The following is a 23,310-nucleotide window of genomic DNA, read 5'->3' on the forward strand; positions in this document are numbered from 1 at the left end:
GAAGCCGCATTGTGAGGGAGGGATTGTGAGGGATTTCATAATTCGCTCCAATACCAATGGACTTAGTTTGCTATCGAATGCTATAAAAGATTTGTGCTCCCTTATTCTTCATCAATTGATCGTTGGATGGATCAGTAAGGCACACGGTCTGACATACAACATAAATTGTTTACAACTTTTACTACAATTTTTATATATAACACATATTATAATTAATTATTTGTCATTTTTACATAAATTAATTACTTTTTTTTTTTTTTTTACCGCTCAATTAATCACATGAAAAAGTTGGAAAAAGAAATTATAAATTTGTTTGCCGTATAAAAGGTTTTTTTAGGTAAAAATGTCATTTCCTAACTATAGAAAAAAATAGGATAGCGGTCACTATTGAAAATGTGAACATCGGAGAAAATGAAGAATGATTAATGTTGACACTTGACAGGGACATTTTTCCATTGCTAGTAAATTTTCTGTTCATTTTCACAGCCACCCAACTTTTTCACTTGTTTTTATCTCCTGTCAGAGTTGCCAGGCATGTTCTTTGACCATTCTTTGCAAAGTTTCCAACGTCCAAGAAATATTAATTTATTTTTGTCTTTTACATCATTTTGGACTTTCAAACAATAAATTTACCCCATTGTCCACTGAATTCTCAAACTAATTATTATTAGCTTAGAAATTTTTACGGTATCTGTTTGTATGATTAATTTTATTAATTTATTTTACTATTTAATTTATTTTTGTAATTATTCATATGTTTTATTGTACTTTTTAGTACTATTTAAGAATCTCGTTATACCATTTCAGCTAATTTTTATACAGTATTTTTAGCAAAAAATTTTTAGTTTCAATAAAATAAACAAATCCTAAACAAACCAATAATCACTTTAGACAGATGAATATTTTCAAAATTTTAATGCTCATAAAGTTCAATTTTGCAAACAATGCCCTAGAAAGGAGTAAATAAGGCAATTATGAAATAAAAAAAAAAAAAAGTAGTAAATCAAGCAAATTCGTATGTACCTACCGTCATACTTGGATCTAAAGACCTCATTACCTCAATACCCAATGCTTGTATTTTTTTTTCTTTTTTCTCTCTCTCTCTTGGCCTGACAAAGAGGAAGAAGAATGTAATTATCTAAAGGGGAAAAAAGATTTTTGGACATGTGAAATTATTTAGTGTAACTAATGCACTGAATTTTTTAATTATTTTTTTCCATTTATTATAGTAAACCAGGAGTACGGATTGATTTCTATTTTAATAAAATTTTAGTTTCTTAGAGCTGATTTTTAATAATAATAGAAAATTAGAGGGAAGAGATTATATAGACAAAAAAAAAAAATCCAAAAAGTATAATAATCTAATAATCTTCGTAAATAACCTTTATGCAAAACTCTCAAATAATCATAGAGTTGAACTTTTGTTTCCCTCGTAATATAATGCTCCATTTTTAAATCAACTTAAGATTGGTAGAAAGGGTCATATCTTTGACAAGTTTGATTCTCTTGCTTCCTTTTTGCGTTACAGAAAATTTAGAGTTTTGAAATGTCCTTGGTAGAAAAGAAAAAATAATTTTGAGATGGTAGAGGTCTTGCTTTCCCATCCAAGCTGCCTAGGAGTCTTTAATAGACCTTATCCCTATTGTACTTTCTTGTTGGGCTCTTTTTGATTAAGGAAAATGCAAATAGGTCAAAGCTCAAACTTCGAGACTGTCTTTCATAGACGCATGCTTCTTCCAGATTCATTCAAAGGTAGATAGGCTCAACGTTCAAAATCTATCAACGCCCACCAAAAAAGGTTGTCGTACTAAATTAAATTATTTAACTATCACCTGGCATTCCCATCAACTTATTTTCTACCCACATGTTGCTACAATAACATGGGTCTGCCACATAGAGAGAGAGAATGCGTGAGATTAAAAAAAAAAACAATAAAATGATATACATAGCGCTACAGTAACTTTATATTTTTAGATGTTACAATGCAGCGTGAATTATTTTCTACAGTGAGCCAATGGAGTGTGATTTTAGCGTTTTGTTTGCTACAGCATAATGTAAAATACAATGGCGATGCTCTTACAATGTACTGAATGCGGTACTTTTTTTTTTTTTCTTTTTACAAGGAGATTTGAATTATTCCTCTCTTTAGAGAGAAATCAAGTAATGTTACAATAAATTAAAAGGCTTTCTTTCAAAAAAAAAATTAAAAATTAAAAGGCTTTCAACAATTCTATATATATTTTTTATTAATGATATTTACACATGATAAATTGTCTACTTTTATAAAAGAGTAGGTTTAGATATACTATAAATTTTATTATATATTATAATTTACAAATTAATATGTCACAAATCACAAATAAATTAACAATTCAATATTATTTATCCTGATAATTTTTAGACCCCTTAAAACACAATTGGATTAACCTAGGTAATTAGCCAAGTTATTACTTAGTCCAATTTAACAATCAAAACAATCATATCATGCAAAGCAGCAGAAAATAAATAACACAAAGATATGATTACCCAGGAAACCAAAACCGGTAAAAACTAGGGGAGGATTTAACCCAGCTATCCTCAAGGTAAACCTGAATCCACTATCTTGAAAGAATCGAAGTTCATACAATAAGACTTACAAGCTCCCACGCTCGACTTCTTATTGCTACCCACCAGTAGAACTTACTGACACGACCACGTGCAAGCTCCGAATCTACGGACTCCTTCTTTCTTGGATTCACCACCAGATACAAGCACACCTGCTTATGTTTCTTTAAACTTCAATGGCAACAACTGAGTTGATCATCAAGGTGTAGACAATATCTCCTCCTTGAAAACCATAAGTTTGTATAAAGGAAAGCTCCTCTAGATCTCACAAGAGATTTACACAAACAGCAATATGAGCAATACTAAAGCGTGGCTAGGGTTTGCTTTTTATATTAAAGACAAATTAGAAAACCCTAAACGTTTTAAACAACTAGGGCTGAGTTGGAAATCTGCAGAAAAAACACATTCTGCCCGAGATTCGATCGATCGAGCCTAAGATTTGATCGATCGAGCCAGGCCGAAATGCACAGTAACTTCTGCATTAGCTCGATTCCAACTTTATATAAAAGATACAACTTTGAGCAAGACTAAACACTACTAAACATATTGTTTTGATCATGATTTGCCAACAATACACCTTAGAGTTCTAAATACATAAAAACCTAAATCTTTAGAATCTAACAAACTCCCCCTTTGGCAATCCGTGACAAAACACAACTAGAAGTTCAAAGTTTACAAAGAAAAGCCCTTTACAAAGCAAATACTCATAAAAAAAACTCAATCCTAACTACTATCTATCAGTTGTAAGTGTAGACAACAGCTCAATTGAATCAACCTGTATATTTCCTAAAATACTAAACAAAATGCATAACCGCATGTGTGGAAAAATACAAGTAAACAAAATAAATTCTTGATTTCAAACAACACACAATAAAGACATATATCAATGAAAAACTCATAAATATAAATCAATAAACAGTTGAAAACAAGAAACATATAAAGCAATAAAAGTAACTCCCCCTAACATGAATATCCCGACAAAATATGGCAAGAGCTAAAAAGATAAAATACAATGTGAAGCACCTAGATACAATCTAAACTCCACAAACTCCAACCAACAAAAATACTCTCCCCCTGAAGACACAACTCTACAAGAGCTCTCAAATATGTACTCCCCCTTTTTGTGACAGAATGCCAAAGGGCAATCAGAATCCATCATCAAAAGGGAGGTGGCAGTGAAGATTGTCTAAACTGTGCCAACTCTGCGTGTAAAGCACGGATCTCATCGAGCACGTCCACCAAAATCTGTCCATGAGCCGCCTGAACGGTCAAGACATGATCCAAAGTACATCGAATGTCCGAATCATCCAAAGTAGTTTATGGAGGAACATCAGTCTCAGCAGCATCAGCACCTGTAGAAAAAGGAGGAGGGAGAACAACACCAGATGACGCACCTCTAGGACGCGAATAAGCAACTCTTAAGTGAGCAGCCCTCTGCCTAAGAAATGTGGCACCTATGGGAGCAACAACATGAACAGGCTCACCGAAAGGAAAACCATCTAGACCTAGAAACAACAAAATCCTATGAATGAAAATAGGATGGATAAGCACATGCCCTACGGGCAGAACTTCTATGAACCTCGTTCAAAGAACGAAGGAACAGATGAAGGAAACTGATAGACGCACCAGAAACAAAAGCATACAAAAACACACATCGCTCTAGAGGGATGGTGTGGAGATGAGAAATAGACCACAAAGAATGACACGCTATCCTAAAGAAAAGATAGGCAGTCTCGATAAGATCAACAGATGTGATCCGAGGATCAGAATCCCACTAGATAGAAGACCCAGTGATGTATGACATGACAACATCTAAGGATGGAGACTCATCATAAGGATAGTCAGGCTCCCGAACAACCGGAACCCCAAGAGCATCAACCACTACCCGAGGGATAATGGTGAACTTAACACCTCATATCCAACTCCTAACAAGGGTGTTGGAATCATAGACGTGGCAAGAGAGATTCGAGAAGAACTCTCTAATCAGGACAATCGGGGGTGGATGATCTATCTCTAAGAGGGACAACCAACCTCTAGACTCAAAGTTAGCTCTAATGGTCGGATCAATCTCATCTAAAATCACAGCACACTCAGCCCAAATCTTACGCTTACTGTTCAGATTCTCAAAGGCCTCTCTGCTTTTGTCATTCCTAAACACCTCACTCCTAAAGGGAGACTCAAAGGAAGTGGAGGGGGTCCTATGGGCTCTAGTTTTCCTAGGCATAGTGCTAGGATAAGGACCAAGACACAAAGCAAAAAAAACAAAACAAAAAACCGAGGGCAGACTGCAAGTTAGAACAAAAATACTATAGAACAAAATCTATATGATGCATGAACAAATTAAATGTAGTGATGCATGACCTAATGCAGTGTAATTAAGTTCAAAATTAGTTCAAGTTCACAAATTTGGCTTGAGCATAGAGTTTCTAACAAAAACCCCAAAATTTTGAAAAACCACTTGATCAATTTGTAAGAAATTGACGAATTGATCATCATACAAGATAGATTTCAGAAAATAATGACCAATTACATCAATTCAACAAGCCAATTTCATCAATTGAACCAATTTGAATAAAAAGCCCCAATTCGGATTCAAAACAAACCCTAGAATTTTCAATTTTTCACAAAGCCCCAAATTGATCAAATTAACCAACATATATCATGAATATAACAATACAGGAACAAAACCCAATGATCAATTTCAGAAAAAGAGGATTGATTCAACAAAAATCCCAATTTTGAAAAGTTCCGAAAATCTCACAAAAATGCATGAGTTTATGCATGAAAACATGAAAATAAATGCAAAAGGAAGGGTATAAAGGTCTTACCAGCCTTGGGAGAGGAAAACATTGCAAAAAAAATGGGCGAAAACGACAAAAATTTGTGAGTGAGCCTTGACCGAGTTGTATGGAGAGAGAAAAAGCAAAGAACTTTTTGAAAAAGTGTTTGTCTGATCTAAAACTCAGTTTTAAAAAAACATCCCATATGATTTTCGATTGATCGAAAAACAGTTTCGATCGATCGAAACACACAGAGGCTTATAGAAATTTTTAAAAACAATTTTGATCGATCGAAAAATAGACTCGATCAATCGAAACAGACAGAGACTCACAAAATTTTTGAGAAAAACACAGTTTTTGAAAAAGTTTTAGAAACAACTCAAAGAAAAGAATTATAGGAATCACAATGCATGAGTATGTGATGATATGATTTTCAAAAACAAGAATTGAAGCCCAAATTTCCCAAATTTAAAATTTCTTGCATTCTCCATAAATTTTCAAGCATCAAATCAATTTTGCACAGAATTCAAAGTAATTGCAAACTTGGTTAGTCAGACCATAAACACACACAATAACATGTACAATGTTTAGCAAAGAATAACTCGTGTAGTGTGTGCAACTAGCAAAAATTTAAGATGCATGTGAGGTGATATGTAAATAACAATCAATCACAAAGTCTACAAAATTCATTACATAGAATTTAAAAGAGACTATCACCTAAAGAGTTACATCATATAACTCTCACATCTCCTAGATCATAAGCTTGCAATCATGTAAGTTTCTTGAATTTTGCCTCATAATATACATACCAATTTTAATTTATTCAGAAACTTATTAAAAAGTCAGGATAATGTACACACCAATTTTAATTATGTGATTTGGTATCAAGCCTAATAGTACACACCAATTTTAAGCATTAAGCAATTAAACCGAGGCTACACCTTATGTTCTTTTTGTGCATGTGCTACATTTTCTCGAATATAAAATCTTATGATATGCACTAAGGTGTTCATGATTGGGTAGTGAATAGTGGTGAGATGGTTATTTATGTCTTTCTCTAAAAGTTCAAGTCCGACAGTCAAAAAACATGTGACTTCAAGATCAAGACAAAGTGATCAAAACCATAAACATCTTTCCCACACAACATGCACTACAAAGTTTCAACTAGTAAAGTGCAATAAGTAAGCTCATCAAGGCTAAACAAGGTACAAAAGACATGTTATATGAAAATAAATTGACCAATCTTGTTCTCAAAAACCAAGAAACTAGTGCAAAACACAATTTGCTTCCTTTTTCTTCCCTTTTCCTTTTTTTTTTTTTTTTTTAAACACCTAGAATGAAATGCATGAATATTATGTAATGCAAATCCTAGAAACAAAAGAAACACAAAACCAAAGAATAATGGTCACAAAGGGTAGAGTAATGAAGCACAAGGACCATGAAGGCCAAGACAGATCAGGGACATAGAATCACACTAATTACTTGACGAAGTATCTCAAACCTACTTCTATTAAGAGGTTTGGTGAAGATGTCAGCATTCTGACGTTCAGTAGGAATATACTCAAGACACACAATCTTTCTTTCAACAAGATCCCTAATGAAGTGATATCTAATCTCTATGTGCTTAGTCTTAGAATGTTGAACAGAGTTCTTAGATATGTCAATAGCACTAAAGTTATCACAGTAAACAACCATGGTATCTTGGGATATCCCATAATCAGTTAAAACCTTTTTTATCCAAAGAAGTTGTGAGCAACAACTTCCAGCAACAATATATTCTGCCTCGGCAGTAGACAAGGACACAGAATTTTGCTTTTTACTCATCCAAGTAACGAGATTGGCTCCAACATAAAAACACCCACCAGTGGTGCTTTTTCTATCATCAGCATTATCAGCCCAATCAGAATCAGAAAAACCAGTAAGAGACAGATTAGACTCTTTACTATAAAATAATCCATAATCACTAGTTCAACCAACATATTTAATGATTCTTTTGACAGCATTTAAGTGTAAAACTTTAGGATTAAATTGAAATCTAGAACAAACACCAACACTAAAGGCAATATCAAGCCGACTAGCAGTCAAATATAAAAGGCATCCAATCATACTTCTGTATAATGTAACATCAACAGACTCACCTGACGGATCATTTGTTAATTTTGCATTGGTGGCCATTGCTGTTCTGGCATGTGCAGCATTGTCCAGTCCAAATCTCTTGACTAGATTCCTTGCATATTTTGCTTGGTTGATGTAGATCCCTGAGTCCGTTTACTTCACCTGTAATCCCAAGAAATAAGTTAGTTCACCAACCATACTCATTTCAAACATAGCCTTCATTTCATCTACAAAAGAATAAGCAAGAGAGTCATTAGTAGCACCAAAAACAATATCATCAACATAAATTTGAGTTACAACAAAACTGTTCTTACCCTTTCTTATGAAGAGAGTAGTGTCTGCAGATCCCCTTTTGAAGCCATGCTCAGTGAGATATGCAGTCAATCTATCATACCAAGCCCATGGAGCTTGTTTCAAACCATACAGAGCTCTCTTCAATTTATACACATCATCCGATTTGTGAGGGTCAACAAAACCTTTCGGTTGTTCAACATATACTTCTTCTTGCAACATTCCATTCAAGAAAGCACTTTTGACATCCATTTGATATAGCTTGAAGTTCAGATGACTTGCTATAGCCAACAGTATCCTAATGGATTCCAATCTTGCTACCGGTACAAAGGTCTCATCGAAGTCAATCACTTCCACTTGTGTGTAACCTTGAGCAACAAGTCTTGATTTATTTCTGATAACAGTGCCATGTTCATCTGACTTGTTCTTAAAGATCCATTTAGTTCCAATTACATTTACACCATTTGGTCTAGGAACTAATTCCCACACATCATTCCGAACAAATTGATGAAGTTTTTCATGCATAGAGTTTACCCAATCAGCATCTTGAAGTGCCTCATCTACCTTTTTCGGTTCAAATTGGGACAAATAGCATGAGTGTGTAATTACACTTAAAGCTTTTGACCTTAATCTCATGCTATCATTCAGACTTCCCAATATGGTTGAGGAGGGATGATTAAGCCTTACTCTAGAAGAAGGACCTTTAACTAGAGATGTGGATGTACCTTTCTGTTCTGATGAAGGACTAAACTCATGTTGAGCCTGTTGAGTCTCATGAACCGGAGTGGATGGTTCCGGACTTGATGGCACAGAAATTGCATCATTCAACGCCATTAACTCTTCACACTATGTTTCCCAACATAATCAACAGGAAGTGAGTTATTAGCCTCCATAGGCTTATCTTGAACTGGAGCAGTACTTTCTGAATGTGCTTCTGGACATACTTCATCATTGATCACAACATTTGACTATTCCATGACTGTTTTGGTTCTCAGATTATACACTTTATATGCTCTACTAGTAGAGAAGTACCCTAAAAAATATCCCTTGTCACTCTTTGCATCAAATTTTTCTAAATTCTCTCTATCACATAAAATGTAACAATCACTACCAAATATCCTGAAATACTTAACAATTGGCTTCTTTCCTCTCCAGAGTTCATAAGGAGTCTTCTTGGAATCAGATCTGAAATACACCCGGTTGAGTGTATGACAAGCAGTGTTAACTGCTTCTCCCCAGAAGGATTTGGGCAACTTTTTATTGTGTAGCATCACACGTGCCATCTCCTGAACAACCCTATTTTTCTGTTCAACTATTCCATTTTGTTGTGATGTTTTGGGTGAAGAGAACTCTTGATGTGTGTCTTGATCATTGCAGAAGATAGCCAGCCTGGCTATCACAGTATCTTTTTCAACCTGCAATTTCTTACATAAATGTATCATCTTCTCGGGAGCCTCAGTTTTATCTTTCAAAAGCACAACCCAAGTATATCTGGTAAAGTCATCCACAACTACTAGAATATATTTCTTTCCTCCTAAACTCTGAACTCGAGTAGGACCCATAAAATCAATGTGCAGTAACTCCAAAGGTCTTGAAGTTTGAACACTAGCTACAGACGGATGTTTAGATTTTATCTGTTTACCTATCTGACATGGTCCACATATGCACTTATCAATTTTCTCAAACTTAGGTAAACCAAAAACTGCATCACATTTGGAAATCTTTTCTAACTGCTTATCACTTGCATGCCCCAACCATTGATGCCACAAATCAACTTGATCAATCTTTGCAATAAAGCACTTGTTACTTATGTTTGGTGTCAATCCATAACAATTGTCTGTTGTCCTTACACCAACACACATACAGTCACCTCCTCCATCAAGTATCTCACATTCATACTTAGTGAAAAGAACATTCAGTCCATTGTCGCAAATCTGACTGATGCTGAGTAAATTTGCCTTCAGTCCATCAACATACCAAACATCTTCAAAGACTGGTAATCCTAGAATGTCCACAGTTCCAATGCCTCTGATCATAGATTTACTTCCATCTCCAAAAGTGACTGTCCCAATCTTTCCTTCAAAGAGGGTCTTAAATAATCCTTTGTTTCCTATCATATGCCTGGAACAACCATTATCCAAATACCAAAGACAAGAATCTCGTGCCTTTAAGGCAGTTAAGGCAGTATAACACAAATAATTATTATCACATATGATAAGACCAAGACATCCAAGGAAAGATTTAACAAAAACAACAAGTGACACATACACAAAGTAAGCAAGCTGATAAACAAGCAAAAAGATTTTCCAAGAATCCATAACAATAGGGGTCAAGGATCAGCTCAGTGATCAAAAGATCAACAACAAGAGAGCAACCTACTCTGATACCACTTGATAGTTTTTAGACCCCTTAAAACACAATTGGATTAACCTAGGTAATTAGCCAAGTTATTACTTAGTCCAATTTAACAAAACTAGGTTATCACAATCAAAACAATCATATCATGCAAAGCAGCGGAAAATAAAGAACACAAAGATATGATCACCCAGGAAACCAAAATCGGTAAAAACTTGGGGAGGATTTAACCTAACTATCCTCAAGGTAAATCTGAATCCACTATCTTGAAAGAATCGAAATTCATACAATAAGACTTACAAGCCTCCACGCTCGACTTCTTATTGCTACCCAACAGTAAAACTTACTGACACGACCACGTGCAAGCTCCGAATCCACGGACTCCTTCTTTCTTGGATTCGCCACCAGATACAAGCACACCTACTTGTGTTTCTTTAAGCTTCAATGGCAGCAACTGAGTTGATCATCAAGATGTAGATAATATCTCCTCCTTGAAAACCCTAAGTTTGTGTAAAGAAAAGCTCCTCTAGATCTCACAAGAGATTTATACAAACAACAATATGAGCAACACTAAAACGTGGTTAGAGTTTGTCTTTTATACTAAGGACAAATTAGAAAACCCTAAACGTTTTAAACAACTAGGGCTGAGTTGGAAATCTGCAAAAAAACACATTCTGCCCGAGATTCGATCGATCGAGTCAGGCCAAAATGCACAGTAACTTCTGCATTAGCTCGATTCTAACTTTACATAAAAAATACAACTTTGAGCAAGACTAAACACTACTAAACATATTGTTTTGATAATGGTTTGCCAACAATACACCTTAGAGTTCTAAATACATAAAAACCTAAGTCTTTAGAACCTAACATGTCCATCAATTAATTTACATTCATTGGTACATTAATTTCTATATTATAAAATTTATACTTTCGGTATTGGATGCATTGGTGCATCTGTTAAGAAAAAATTAATCTGGCTTTACTGTTTTTTTTTTTTTTTTTTATAGTTTTTTTTTTTTTTTTATAGCTTTTTTTTAGGGTGGCTCAAATATATTTCAGTATAACAAGTGTTTTTTTAAAAAAAATAGAATAAGAGGGTGGCTCAGGTGTGTGTGTATATATATATATATATATATATATATATATCTTTCATTATAACAAGTGGTTTTCATTTATTTTATATAAGATAACAAGTGTTCTTATCATAGAAGGAAGCTGCGAGGTTGGCTGGTCATAAACCCATGGGTGGCTACATTTCCTCCAGCTCCAAGCGACAAAACTCGAAAGGCGCAGCCTCCATTGGCGGCTTGCACTTTTCTGGGTCTTAGCGTAGCCTCCATTTCCTGTGTTGTTGTTCAGACTTTCTTTTCTCCTCCTTTCACTCTCGTTGAATTGAATTATTGTTTGTTGCTCCCTAGGTATGATGGGCTATGGATTTTCGGAAAGGACAAGTGACCTCACCATGTCCAGGATAGCTTATTCTGACTCACTCACAGATCACAATGCAGAACACTCCAATTTGTTACACGTGAGACCATATATCAATATTGTTCATATATTTTACTATAATATCTTGAGCACAAGTACTATATGAATATACTTTGTATTGTCTTGGATAAGGGTTACACTCAAAAAAAGAGAAAAAAAAAGAATAAGTGTTACTGCTATATGAATTTGTATTGTCTTGGATAAGGATTGTATGTATGATCAGTGGGAATTTCACCCACGTTTGGGACATAGGGATGTCCTCCAAAATTTTAAAAAATTATTACTAAATACTAACAATTATATCTATATTAAATATAGAGTTTGGCTTACTTTCAATTCATTTTTTAAAATGAATTTCTTTTTGCTTTAATAAGAGACTGTTACATCACTCACTAAATAAATAAAATATAAAGATTAAAATCCATTACCACTTGTCATTGTATATTTAAAACAAAATGACATATGCAGTTAAAAAAATACAAGAGGTAAGTCAAACCTTTATATATAAGAGGATTCTCCACTTTCAACTGAACTTTTATGTGATTCAAAAAAATCCTCATTAATGAGAGTACCTTCATTTAGAAATAGGGTCACAAATGTCAAATAATAAATTTCATTTTGAATTCAAAAAGAGAATTCCTAAAATTTAGGATTTTTTCCGTTCACGCCCAAAAAAGAAATTATAGTTACTATTTATCTCTAAAATTTATTATTTTTATTTGTTTGAAAAATAAAAATATATATTTCTAAATTATAATAGATGCAAATTATTAATCTTTACCCAAAAAAATTGAAGAGCCTCTGAGCACGTGCTCACACAAATTTCATTTTGAATTCAAAAAAAGAATTCTTTAAATTTAAAATTTTTTTCCCTTCACGTTCAAAAAATAAAGGGATAATTACACTTTATCCACTTGTGGTTTGCCTCTAATTTGACTTGCCTACCCATAGTTTCAATTTTGACACTTTACCCACCCAAGGTTCAATCCGTTACTACTCCGTAACCCACCTCCTTGTCTACCGTTACTTTAACACATTTTCTTTCAAAATCAAAACACAAAACAGATCAAACACGTTTGCATTAATATTATCTTTTGGTTTAAATCTTGGTGAAGTTTTGAATAGTTGGATTTTCCCGAAAACAGGAAAGCATTTTCAAGTGGTTCCAGAGTTACTGCAGAAAGTATGGAATAATTGGGAGCTACGACTGCTGGTCCTTCTCAGTCTCACCTTGCAACTATCTCTCTTTCACTTTGGCAGACAAAGAAGATATAATGTTAAAATAAGGATCCATATCTTTATGTGGTTTTGCTACCTCATGGCTGATTCAGTGGTAACAATTGCACTAGGTGTCATTTCTAGTAAAAACCATAATTTTGGCAATAATAATCCTAAAGTACATAATGAGCTCACGGCATTCTGGGCACCATTTATGCTGTTACACCTTGGCAGCCAGGACACAATCACAGCTTTCGCGATACAAGACAATCAATTGTGGTTAAGGCACTTTCTTGCACTAGTTGTTCAATCATGTGTGACATTCTACATCTTTAACACATCTTTGAAGCGCAATTGGCTTTCGCTTCTTACTATTCCCATGATTCTTGTTAGGTTCATCAGGTATATAGAAAGATATGGGTCATGCGATTAGGGAATAAACCTCCAGTAGACGCTGATGAGATACCTCCATTACTCCAAACCGCCGAGACGGAGGCTGAGACCGAGACGGATGCGAGAACGAAGGAAATCAGATGAATCGACAACCAAAACCACATAAAAATGTTCTTAAGCAATCAAAAACCCTAACTTTTTGATCTGTTTTGTGTTTTGATTTTGAAAGAAAACGTGTTAGAGTAATGGCAGATAGAGAGGTGGGTTACAGAGCAGTAACGGATTGAACCTCGGGTGGGTAAAATGTTAAAATTGAAACCACGGTAGGCAAGTCAAATTAGAGGAAAACCACAGGTGGGTAAAGTGTAATTATCCCAAAAATAAATCATTTTATCTCTAAAGTTTATCTTTTTCATTTGTTTGAAAAATTAAAAAATATATTTCTAAATTATAATAAATGCAAATAATTAACATTTACCCAAAAAAATAAAAGAACCTCTCATGCGCCTGCTCAGAGGCTTGTATATATATATATATATAACCTTATCCCAATTAAATTTATTATATAATTATATTTTAAATGTATACTTTTTTTCTAAATATCTTTTAAAAAAAATTATATTTAAGAGTTACAATTCCATTAAAGATGAGATCAGTTGTAACTTGCATGTACTAAATACTTAAATCAATTGGACATTTATAATTCTTTAAAAAAAAAAATTGAACATTCATAAGATTATTATGAACACGTAGACATTGTCGTTCTAACATTATCTCAAAAATTAAAGATAACAGAAAAGACTTTTTTTTAACTCCCTCCTCAAAAAATGTTTATTGATTAAAGATAAGTTCATTATAAAAAAAAATTAAAAAAGAAAGATAAGTGCAAGTTACTTTACGTCTTTTTGTTATTCTTTTCTCAAGTTTGTTGAAATTTAATAATTATATAGTACTTTGTAATTTGTAGTACACATTATTGTGAGTTATAAAGTACTTATTTTGTATTTACAATACTGCTTTATATATACATATACTACTATGCATAATATATACCAAAAAGGGAAAAATAAAATAAAAACAGAAAACTTAGTCATCAAATTTTTTATTCAACCTTCCCCAAAAACAAAATCCTAACTAAAATATATACAGAATAAGGATTTGACTCTCAATCCATTAATTAAGATGGACAAAGGCCTTATAGTGCCCCATGACAAATATAAAAGTTCAAAAAGTTTCACTATCATTTTCATTGTATAAGAAATGACAATGATTGAAACTGACACCGTATGAATGGTCTGTGTAAGTTGCTTTGGAGCATGGGTTGAATAAATGCAGAATAACGATTGGAGAATGGACGTAAGTTTGTTCTTTTAGGAGTGGTAAAGAGACTTCCTAGTTGTAGCATGGCAATTCTACAAGAATGAACAAAAATAAAAACCAAGGTAATGAATGTCCAATATATGTTGTCTAGGAACACATTACACATGTTGAACAAATTGAATTGGAACACTGGTTGCATAAATTTGTGGTTTGTATTAAGCACCGGGGGATCTTCTACGGCTTTAATACCAATTTATTAGGACTTAGGAAGAAGAAGTAATAGGGGATCCATCAAGAGTCCATTTATATATAGAGAAAGTCTTTTACATCTTGATCACAACTCTAAGAGGTAAAATTTACGTTTCTAAGAAACCCAGAACATAGAAAAATAAGTGTCTTAAAAGAAATTTCCATTTCAAAGTCCATCTAGGAAGCACAAACAATGTTATGTGTACAGGCATGATGCAGCAATATAAGCAATTTAAAAAAATTATAACACGACACAACAAATACAACACCGATATAATATGAATACGATACTGATTAATATAGGTACAGGTACAACACTCCAAATGAAATGTTCGTGATTTCTAGAATCCATCAATCTAATTCACAATATATAAAAGTTAGCATTTGAACTTTTTGAAAGAAGAAATAAAATAAAAGAGAACTCAACAACAATTAATGAGTAAAATTCTTCAACAAAAAAGGTTAAAAGGTTTAAAGAAAAAATAGAACAAGAAGTATGCTAATGTCATTCCATGTCGAGGGAGGCATGCATTGATAGTAGTGTACTACAACCTTTAATTAACAAAAGCAACATTTTTGTTACAACTTGTTTTTTGAGGTCAGCAGGTAAATTCCAATAATTATGGTTCTTGTAATAAAAGATTAAAATTTACTATTATTCAAGAAAAAAAAAACATAAAAATTGAATTTATCAACATAAATACATTGTGTGAGATTGTCAAGATCATAGATTGCCATCACAAAAAAAAATTATTGCGACTACATAATGTAGTCTACATCTTAATTCTCAGTATCCCCCAAAAAAATGAAAAAAAAAAGTAATAATAAATAAATTCTGTTATAGTTTCTAGAAAATTTGAACTTTCTTATTTCTCTTCTCTTTCCTTCTCTCAAAAAAATGTAGAAAGTTGAAACAGTCTATTCATCTTTATCTTCATCTTCATCATAGTTGAAGGGTAGTGGCACAGACTTGAAAGCTCGGTACTTGCCAACATTGTTCAAATGTTCATTCTCCAATCTGATCATTTATGTGTAGAAATTTAGGTTTATCACAAAAAATAAAGAAGTTTTTGTACAAAATGACTAATTAAAATTATTATTACCTGAAGAAATTCCACATGCCACGACGAATGATCTCTAGGCTAGCTACAATGGCTACTAAGGACTTTGTATGTAAGAAAGACACTTTTAAACCCAATACAGTCTGCATCCATGCAAATCTCAGCAACACATTCAACACCTGCATGGTCATGAAGTTAAAATTAGTAGTGTGACTGTGTTAGACGTTGATAAAAGCTAAGAATCATGCACACGTACATAGACATGGACACTGACACAGGATAATGCAACACAATAATTTTTGAAAACTTAGGACATTAGACAAAGGGAATGAGATAGTTAATAATTAATGTATATCTTTATGCATATTTTATGTTTATTTTAAGTTTTTAAAAAAAATAACATCAATCAAAAGCTATTTAGATGTTAAAAGTTATTTTGTCACTCACCATGGCTCCAAAATATACACTTTTGTTATGGATTAGGAGCTTGTCTCTCAACCAGCGGTTCTTAGATCGACGTTGAAGAAGCCCCCAATCTATAACTAGGTCCCAATATGTAGAAACCATTGCTGCAATGACTGAGGAAATCCAAGCTAAACTTTTCCAATGCATTCCCTTGTCAAGACTATAAGCAGTCCTCAAACTAACAGCCACTATAGTCAGAAAATATTTAATGCCATTATATCCTTGCATAGGATCTTTCTCTTCAAACAGGCGCCTGAGGCACTGAAAAAGAAAAGGGAATTAAGTATGTCCATCAAGCAATTATCATTCAATTTGTAGCCGTAGAAGAAGAGCAATATTAGAGACGTCACAAAAGGCTTTCATAAAACTTTTCACTACTCTCTTAAATTTCAAATTATAATTGGTGCAATGTTACTTTTACTGTTTTACATTACTTTACCACTGACACCACTTTTAACATGCGTCAGTTACAAATTATTGATACCATAATGGTTTTGATTTTTTTTTTTTTTTTAATCCCTAAAATTATTGTACCGGAAGAAATGTCTAGGTACCTGAAGGAGTCGAGACCAGTATGGAATTAGAGCAACAATGAAAAGGAAAGTATTGTATACATTGCTTGCTTCACAGTTGTGAAGTCTCTGCTTGAAGTCTCCCCAACCAAAGTAGCAAATGTAGAACTCCAAACTTCTCAAGGCTTGCACCTGCAACAAAAGTAGGAATAAAATGATCAATATCATCAACTTCTTGATAGATGAGATTAGTAAAGCTACTAACAATTTTACTACAAACAGTTTACAACTTACTAATAATGAATGGGATTGGTGCTATGTTAATAACATTGTAAATTGATTTCTTAGGTATTATTATTATCATTATAATTTTATTATTCTATTTTTTTTTTTGTATTTTAAAAGTTGACAATCAATTTATAAGGATTATATAGTAAAATGCGTGGTAGTTGTAGTGCTATTCTTGGGTAATAATTGATAAACAACATGCACCAATTTACCAACCTGGCTAGTGAATTGATCTGCCAAGAAGAAATCTAGGAGTGTCACCTGCAGTAGAAAGAAATTCTCAAACGTTCAGACTTCATGCTCAACCACCCCGGTTCAACTTACTAATCTTATGCATTATGAGTTCTTGACCAATATTTACCTTGTACAAAGGAGCACAAATACAGTGAAAGACACATGTAAGGAAGAAGAAACGACTTGTGCGATACATGATGTTAAATGGACAGAATAATATGAAGAGTACAAGCTACACAGAAAGACAGGATTAGGTTCTGAGTATATATTCAGAAGTTAAATGTAGAAATCATTAATTAAGTTTAATAAGCTTACTAAAACCAAGATCAGAGGCAGAAGTTCGGTGTATGTTCCATAATCTTTTGTTGTTGAATCTACCTCCATATCAAGGTTTAAGAGCACACAGGTTAATGCTAGCACTGCAAGACCAAAACTGAGGAGGAGAACTTCTAGATACCCCAACTCGGATCCTTGCTTGAATCCAAATATGAAGGAATAATTGACCCGATATCGCCTCCAGAAGTATATATTGGCAGCAAACGTAAACATGTGCAAAACTATAAAGCCAAACAAGCTGCAGAGAGTTCAACATGTGATCAAAAGAGTTATGTATTGATCAGCTAAAACGACTTAATACTAGAATGTATTGCTCTGTTATGTTAAAATAATGATTAGATTCATCGTTTTCTATTAGTTTATTATTTTAAGATTTTAGAAAACACGACATTTTATTATGGTATCATAAATAGCAGATAGTTCTACAAATTTAGTTTAAGAAGAAATATACCTATAAAGGGGAAACACGTTGTCCATGTACTGTATTGCCTCTTTCTTAGCCATGAGTTTGCGCGCACGGACAATTAAAATAAGGGCTAATATTAGAGCTACAGAGCAGCCAGCCAAAAAACCTGAAGTTTTTACAAAGACCAAATTCAAGGGAAAGAAATTGATATCAAAATTGGTCCCAAATCACTGTTATGAAGTTTGATTCATACTAAAAAAAATTCCTTACCAGTGGAAAATGTTATCCTATGTCTTTCTCTTATTGCCTGGGGTCTTAAGATTTTCATGCCATCAGTGCGGTTCGAATTGGAGAAATGTTTGATGAATGTAGCTTCGGCCCTTTCCATAAGTTTGGTAATCTGTAATGGCAAATGGCATATCAGATTAGAAGGAAAGCACTTGACATAGCAACCCTTCTATAAGCAAAACCTAAAGTTTGAGTGGTTTTAAGAATGAATAATTTGTTTCCCCTTTATTGTAATTTGCAAATGAATAGAGAAATTTTACCTCATCAGAGCTGCCAAAGTAGGAGTTATCCACCATTTTCATGTAAGATTTTGATGCTTTCCTTGAAGTGATCTGAAATGTTAAACTCAAAATGTAAGAACCAAAATCAATGTTCAAACCCTAGGAATAAGAGCAGTGTCTGTTTGCTAGCAAATTTATTTTCTTTTAGTTTTACTTGTAAATATCATTATACAGTTTTTTAAAATCTCATTATTTTTTAAGTATGACTATACTTACACCAACTTTCAACAAATAAGCAAATCAGCAAAGTTCTCATTTTCATTCAAATGCACACTACATACATTTTTTTGAGAGGGGAAATACCTTATCATATTTCTTCATGATCTTTGAAAATGCCAATGTATTCAAGAAGCTGTATCATCCAAAGCAATATGATTAACTGCATTCATTTGAAAGAAAGACAAGCAAACCCAACCTAATTTAATAATAAACTTCCATCTAGTACCTGTAGTTCTTTAGGAGCCTAAGCTTCTGGTAAAATTCAACAAAAGCTGGCTTAAGTTGATCTTCAACTTTCCTCAAATTTTCCCTAGTGTAATTCAGCTCTGTATGCATAGGGTGCTTGAGTAAGCCCTTAATGGTTGAACGAGGAGTCTCTAGAGTGTTGTTCATTTTCACATGACTAAGTATTTCAAGAGGAGCTGGTCTATTGGCCTTCAGGTTCTTTGGCTTCTGTTCTCGAACCTTTGGGTTGACAATTTCATTCTCTTTGTCATCTTTATCATCACTTGACTCATCTGATGATGGTCCATGGCTGCTCGGACCCTCTTCAATCACATCCATGGGCATGGGTACTCTTCCTGCTCATGGAAAATTTAGTTTAGTTATATTGCAAAGTTCTAGTAATTGATATCAGTTTTTACAAAAACTTTGATATACTTAGCCTCGTTATGAATATCAAACTTGTGAAGCATAGTCCTTACTTGCCACTATTTTAGTAATGCATCAAATTTTAAAAGTAATAATTCAAAATTTTATTTATTACCATATGGACATCAATTAAGTTCATTGTCAGTTTAATTTTTACATTTTTTTATAGCAAAATTGATAATAATTTTAGCAATTTTTCAACCTGTGTAATATTAGCAACAGTATTTAGTATGCCATAATTTTCAATAACTTATTTATTAAATATGAGATAACAAAGATAAAAGTTAGTTTATTTTCAAAAAAACAATTATGGTTTTTTAAATTAAGCCAGAGACAAAAAAAAATTTAAATAAATAAATAAAAACAAAAACAAGAAGCCAATTACTTTTTCCCAAGCACACAACCATATGAAAAAGCTTCAAACACTTACTAATGCTTGATCGGGCCCTTTTTGGTGTAGAAGCAGCCAACGCAGCTGTTGAAGCAGCAACATCAGAAGCAAGACGAGTCATCTCCCCAGACCTATCAAAACCTCCTTCAGGTTTCTCCACTTTGATCCTAAAAGCAATCAAAGCATCCATTTGCTTGTTCAGCATAGCTGCTTCCTTCATCACCTCATCCACTTTAGCCTTGTAAAACTTGTTCACTTTATTTAGTTCATCATCAAGCCTCCTAAAGTAAACAAACTCATATTCACCACCTTCATCAGAGGACATGAGAAATGTAGTTTGATAACTTTGTGAGCCACCATTGTTCACAGAATTTACAAAAATGGCGTGGCTTTCAATGTCATTAGAAACTGATGATGGGCCAGTGGGGTGGTTGTTTCTTTGTGTTAAGCCACTAAAAGCTCTATAAAGTGTGAGCTTTCGTTTAAGGCCATCTGGGGTTGTTGGTGGCTTGCTTATTTGCTTGAAGCGTTGGATTTCTTTCAAAAGGGATTTAAGTTGAATGTAATCCATGTATGCTTCTTGCCATTCAGGCACCATTTGTGCTGTGAATTCCTTCCCAAATTTCATGGTTTCTTTTAGCCTTTTATTACAGCACAAAATGAAGCAATATAGAGTGAGCTAGTTGCTAGTTTTGCTAGTTGCTTTACTCCAAATCCGCCACCACCAGCAACCTTCGTTTGGATTCCTATTCTCTTGTCTGATCTCCAAGCCTCTTAAGCTCTCAGCTCCTATTTTCTGATCTGGGTCTGCAAATTCAAGCCACAAGGTGAAATGGGTCTCTCTGGCCTATGCATGCTTTGCTTTGCTTTGTTTCAAATTGGAACTCTGGCTCTTTATGGTTGGTTGAATGGGCTATAATGTTGGTTCGGTCATTTTTCTGGTGGAGATCTTACATAAACATTTTGGTCTTTTGACTTGCTAAACCTTGCATGGGATTTGAAGAAGACAAGGAAGAAGGCGGTAGTGTGGACCAGCTGGCAGAGAATGACGCCAGAGATCTCTTACTAGTGTCACCGGCAAGGATTGGTGGTGGTGAAAGAATGTGTTGTGCTTTTTTTTCTTTCTTTTTTTAATATTTATTTTCAGTAACTGAATCAAAAAATTGCAAAATTTTAAAATTTAATACAATAAGTTTACATATGACAAGTTTTTATTTGTAGAATATAAAGTGATTCAAGAACCAGAAAAGAAAATTTAAACTATATACATTTGGAGAAAATGAAGAATGATTGGCAGAGATATGTTTTCATTTCTAGCAAATTTTAGTTGCAGAGCCCACCTATCCGTTTTTCTAGCAAATTTGGTAAAAATAGAAATAACAGTCACCGTTGAAAATGTATACTTTTCGAGAAAACGAAAATGATTGACAGAGATATTTTTCCATTTCTAGCAAGTTTTCTGTTTAGCTCCAGAGCCCACCTATCAAGGGGCGGAGCTACTTGTGGACTAGGGTTGGCCATGGACCCCCTAGGTCCACAAGTAGTTCCTTTATAATATATATAGTTAAAAAAAACAAAAAAACAAACAAGTATGACTAAGAGGTTTTAGAAGTTATTAGAAGTTATAAACTAAATGTGGCATGTCTTTATTCAACCCAACTTAAATTTTTTAAGTTAGAGCTCAAGTTTTTAAGAACAAATTCCTAGCTATCATTAGACCAGTAGTGATTACGATCATTGAACAATAAATGATAATGTGTGAAACTAACACCATATAAATAGTTTGTCTTGATCAGGTGTAGAGGCACATATAACGTTGGGGTGTCCCCCCACCCCTCGGGGCCACTTTAAAATCTCTTTATAATAATATATTAAAATAAGTTGGATTCTTAAAATTGTAATGATTGGCCCCCGTAAAAATTTCATAGATCCCAATCTATGTAGATTGGATTCTTAAAATTGTAATGATTGCCCCCATAAAAATTTCATAGATCCCAATCTATGTGAGTTGTCGATTCTTTCCTCTAAAATCAAACGATGGCCTCTTTAGTTAGTTTGCCCAATTTTTAGTTTATCAAGTAGACCTCACCCAATTAAAGCATAAACTTTTACCAAAGCCTAACAAATGCCTAGACGCCATGTGTCATTTCTTTTTTATAAACATACAAAAGTGCGGTGCATTGTGTTCCTTGCATCCAAAAGTGCACTGTATTGTTACCAAAAAAAAAAAGTGCACTGTGTTCCTTTTATATATTTTGTGCATTGGCAACACAAACCTATGAGTTCTTTTCTTCGCAAATTTGATCCTTTCGTCATCATCTCATAGTTTTCCTGGTTAATTTTATCTTTTAATTTTAGTTTTAGATGCAATGATTTGAGTTTGGAAATTATATTATTATATTTTAAATTTGATCATTTCGTATACCATATATTTATAAATTTAACATAGGAATATATAATTCGGCTCCCCAAGCAAAATATCCTGGCTCCGCCCTTGGTGTTGATTTGATGCATGGGTTAAACAAATATATAATAAAGGTTGGAGTCCATTAATTTTGAAATCAACATAAGTCTTTCTTTTTAGAGTAGTGATCAAGACATAAAGAGCTTCTAGTTTTTGCAATTGTACAGGAATGGACAAAAATAGAAACCAAAGGTAGAAATGAAATGTCCTACATGTTATCTAGGAATACATGTTGAAGTTGAACACGTCAAAAAAAGGAACACATGTTGAACAAATTGACTTTAATGCCAATTTATAAAAACTTAGGAAGGAGAAGTACTAGAGGATGAGGGGATATCCATTGATATATAGAGAAAGTCTTTACGTCTTGATCACCACTCTAACAGGTAAAATTTAAGTTTCTAAAAAACCCAAAACTTAGAGAAATAAGTGTCCGAACTCTTAAAAGAATTTTTCAAAGTCCATAAATCTAAATCACAATAAAAGTCAACATTCGAGCTTTTTGAAAGAAGAAATAAAGTACAAGAGAATTGAAGAACAATTATTAAGTAAAACTCCTCGACAAAAATTGAAACAATTTTAATATAAGGAAATGTTAGCAGATTTGACATAAAGTAATTTCTTAACGTTGCCAATTAACACTACCCATACATTAATATATAATACTTCTTGTTGAGGATTTATTTTACTTAATAATTGTTCTTCAATTCTCTTGTACTTTATTTCTTCTTTCAAAAAGTTCAAATGCTAATTTCTATTGTGAATTAGATTGATAGACTTTGAAATATCAACGGGTCTGGTTTCTGTCCAGTGAACACGTGTCGCGTATCCAATGCGTCCAATGGCACTGGCCATTGAACAGAAGCTGAATCCAATATCAACTACTCAATTTCTTTACTTT

At 33.5% G+C, this 23,310-nt stretch overlaps 1 protein-coding gene across 6 annotated transcripts; it reads right to left on the bottom strand.

The window, feature by feature from the left end:
* Nucleotides 1-15,726: 15,726 nt before the first annotated feature.
* On the bottom strand, nucleotides 15,727-20,573 carry LOC115978774 (phosphate transporter PHO1 homolog 3-like). Of its 6 annotated transcripts, none has more exons than XM_031100637.1 (13): nucleotides 20,077-20,573; nucleotides 19,130-19,441; nucleotides 18,988-19,036; nucleotides 18,664-18,735; nucleotides 18,386-18,515; nucleotides 18,161-18,281; nucleotides 17,689-17,947; nucleotides 17,501-17,605; nucleotides 17,356-17,400; nucleotides 16,894-17,043; nucleotides 16,322-16,600; nucleotides 15,917-16,053; nucleotides 15,727-15,831 (listed from the first exon to the last, which is right to left on the bottom strand). In XM_031100637.1, the coding sequence occupies exons 1-13, from the start codon at nucleotides 20,571-20,573 to the stop codon at nucleotides 15,732-15,734; spliced, it is 2,256 nt and encodes a 751-aa protein (XP_030956497.1). In that variant the 3' UTR covers nucleotides 15,727-15,731. The 6 variants fall into 6 exon arrangements, with proteins under 6 accessions (XP_030956497.1, XP_030956496.1, XP_030956495.1 ...); XM_031100636.1 differs by having other exon boundaries at nucleotides 19,130-19,487; nucleotides 20,060-20,573; XM_031100635.1 differs by having other exon boundaries at nucleotides 19,130-19,480; nucleotides 20,026-20,573.
* Between the last annotated feature and the right edge of the window lie 2,737 nt (nucleotides 20,574-23,310).

The sequence above is a fragment of the Quercus lobata genome, chromosome 3, assembly GCF_001633185.2.
Source record: "Quercus lobata isolate SW786 chromosome 3, ValleyOak3.0 Primary Assembly, whole genome shotgun sequence".
NCBI classification, from domain to species: Eukaryota; Viridiplantae; Streptophyta; class Magnoliopsida; order Fagales; family Fagaceae; genus Quercus; species Quercus lobata.

Excerpts from the sequence above, each read along its gene's own strand:
- LOC115978774 (XM_031100633.1), bottom strand. The coding sequence starts at position 20,573 with ATGAAATTTGGGAAGGAATTCACAGCACAAATGGTGCCTGAATGGCAA. Across the intron at positions 18,282-18,385 it reads TAGGATAACATTTTCCACTG|GTTTTTTGGCTGGCTGCTCT; the intron begins GTAAGGAATTTT and ends TAAAAACTTCAG. Across the intron at positions 17,401-17,500 it reads TTTGTGCTCCTTTGTACAAG|GTGACACTCCTAGATTTCTT; the intron begins GTAAATATTGGT and ends TTTCTACTGCAG.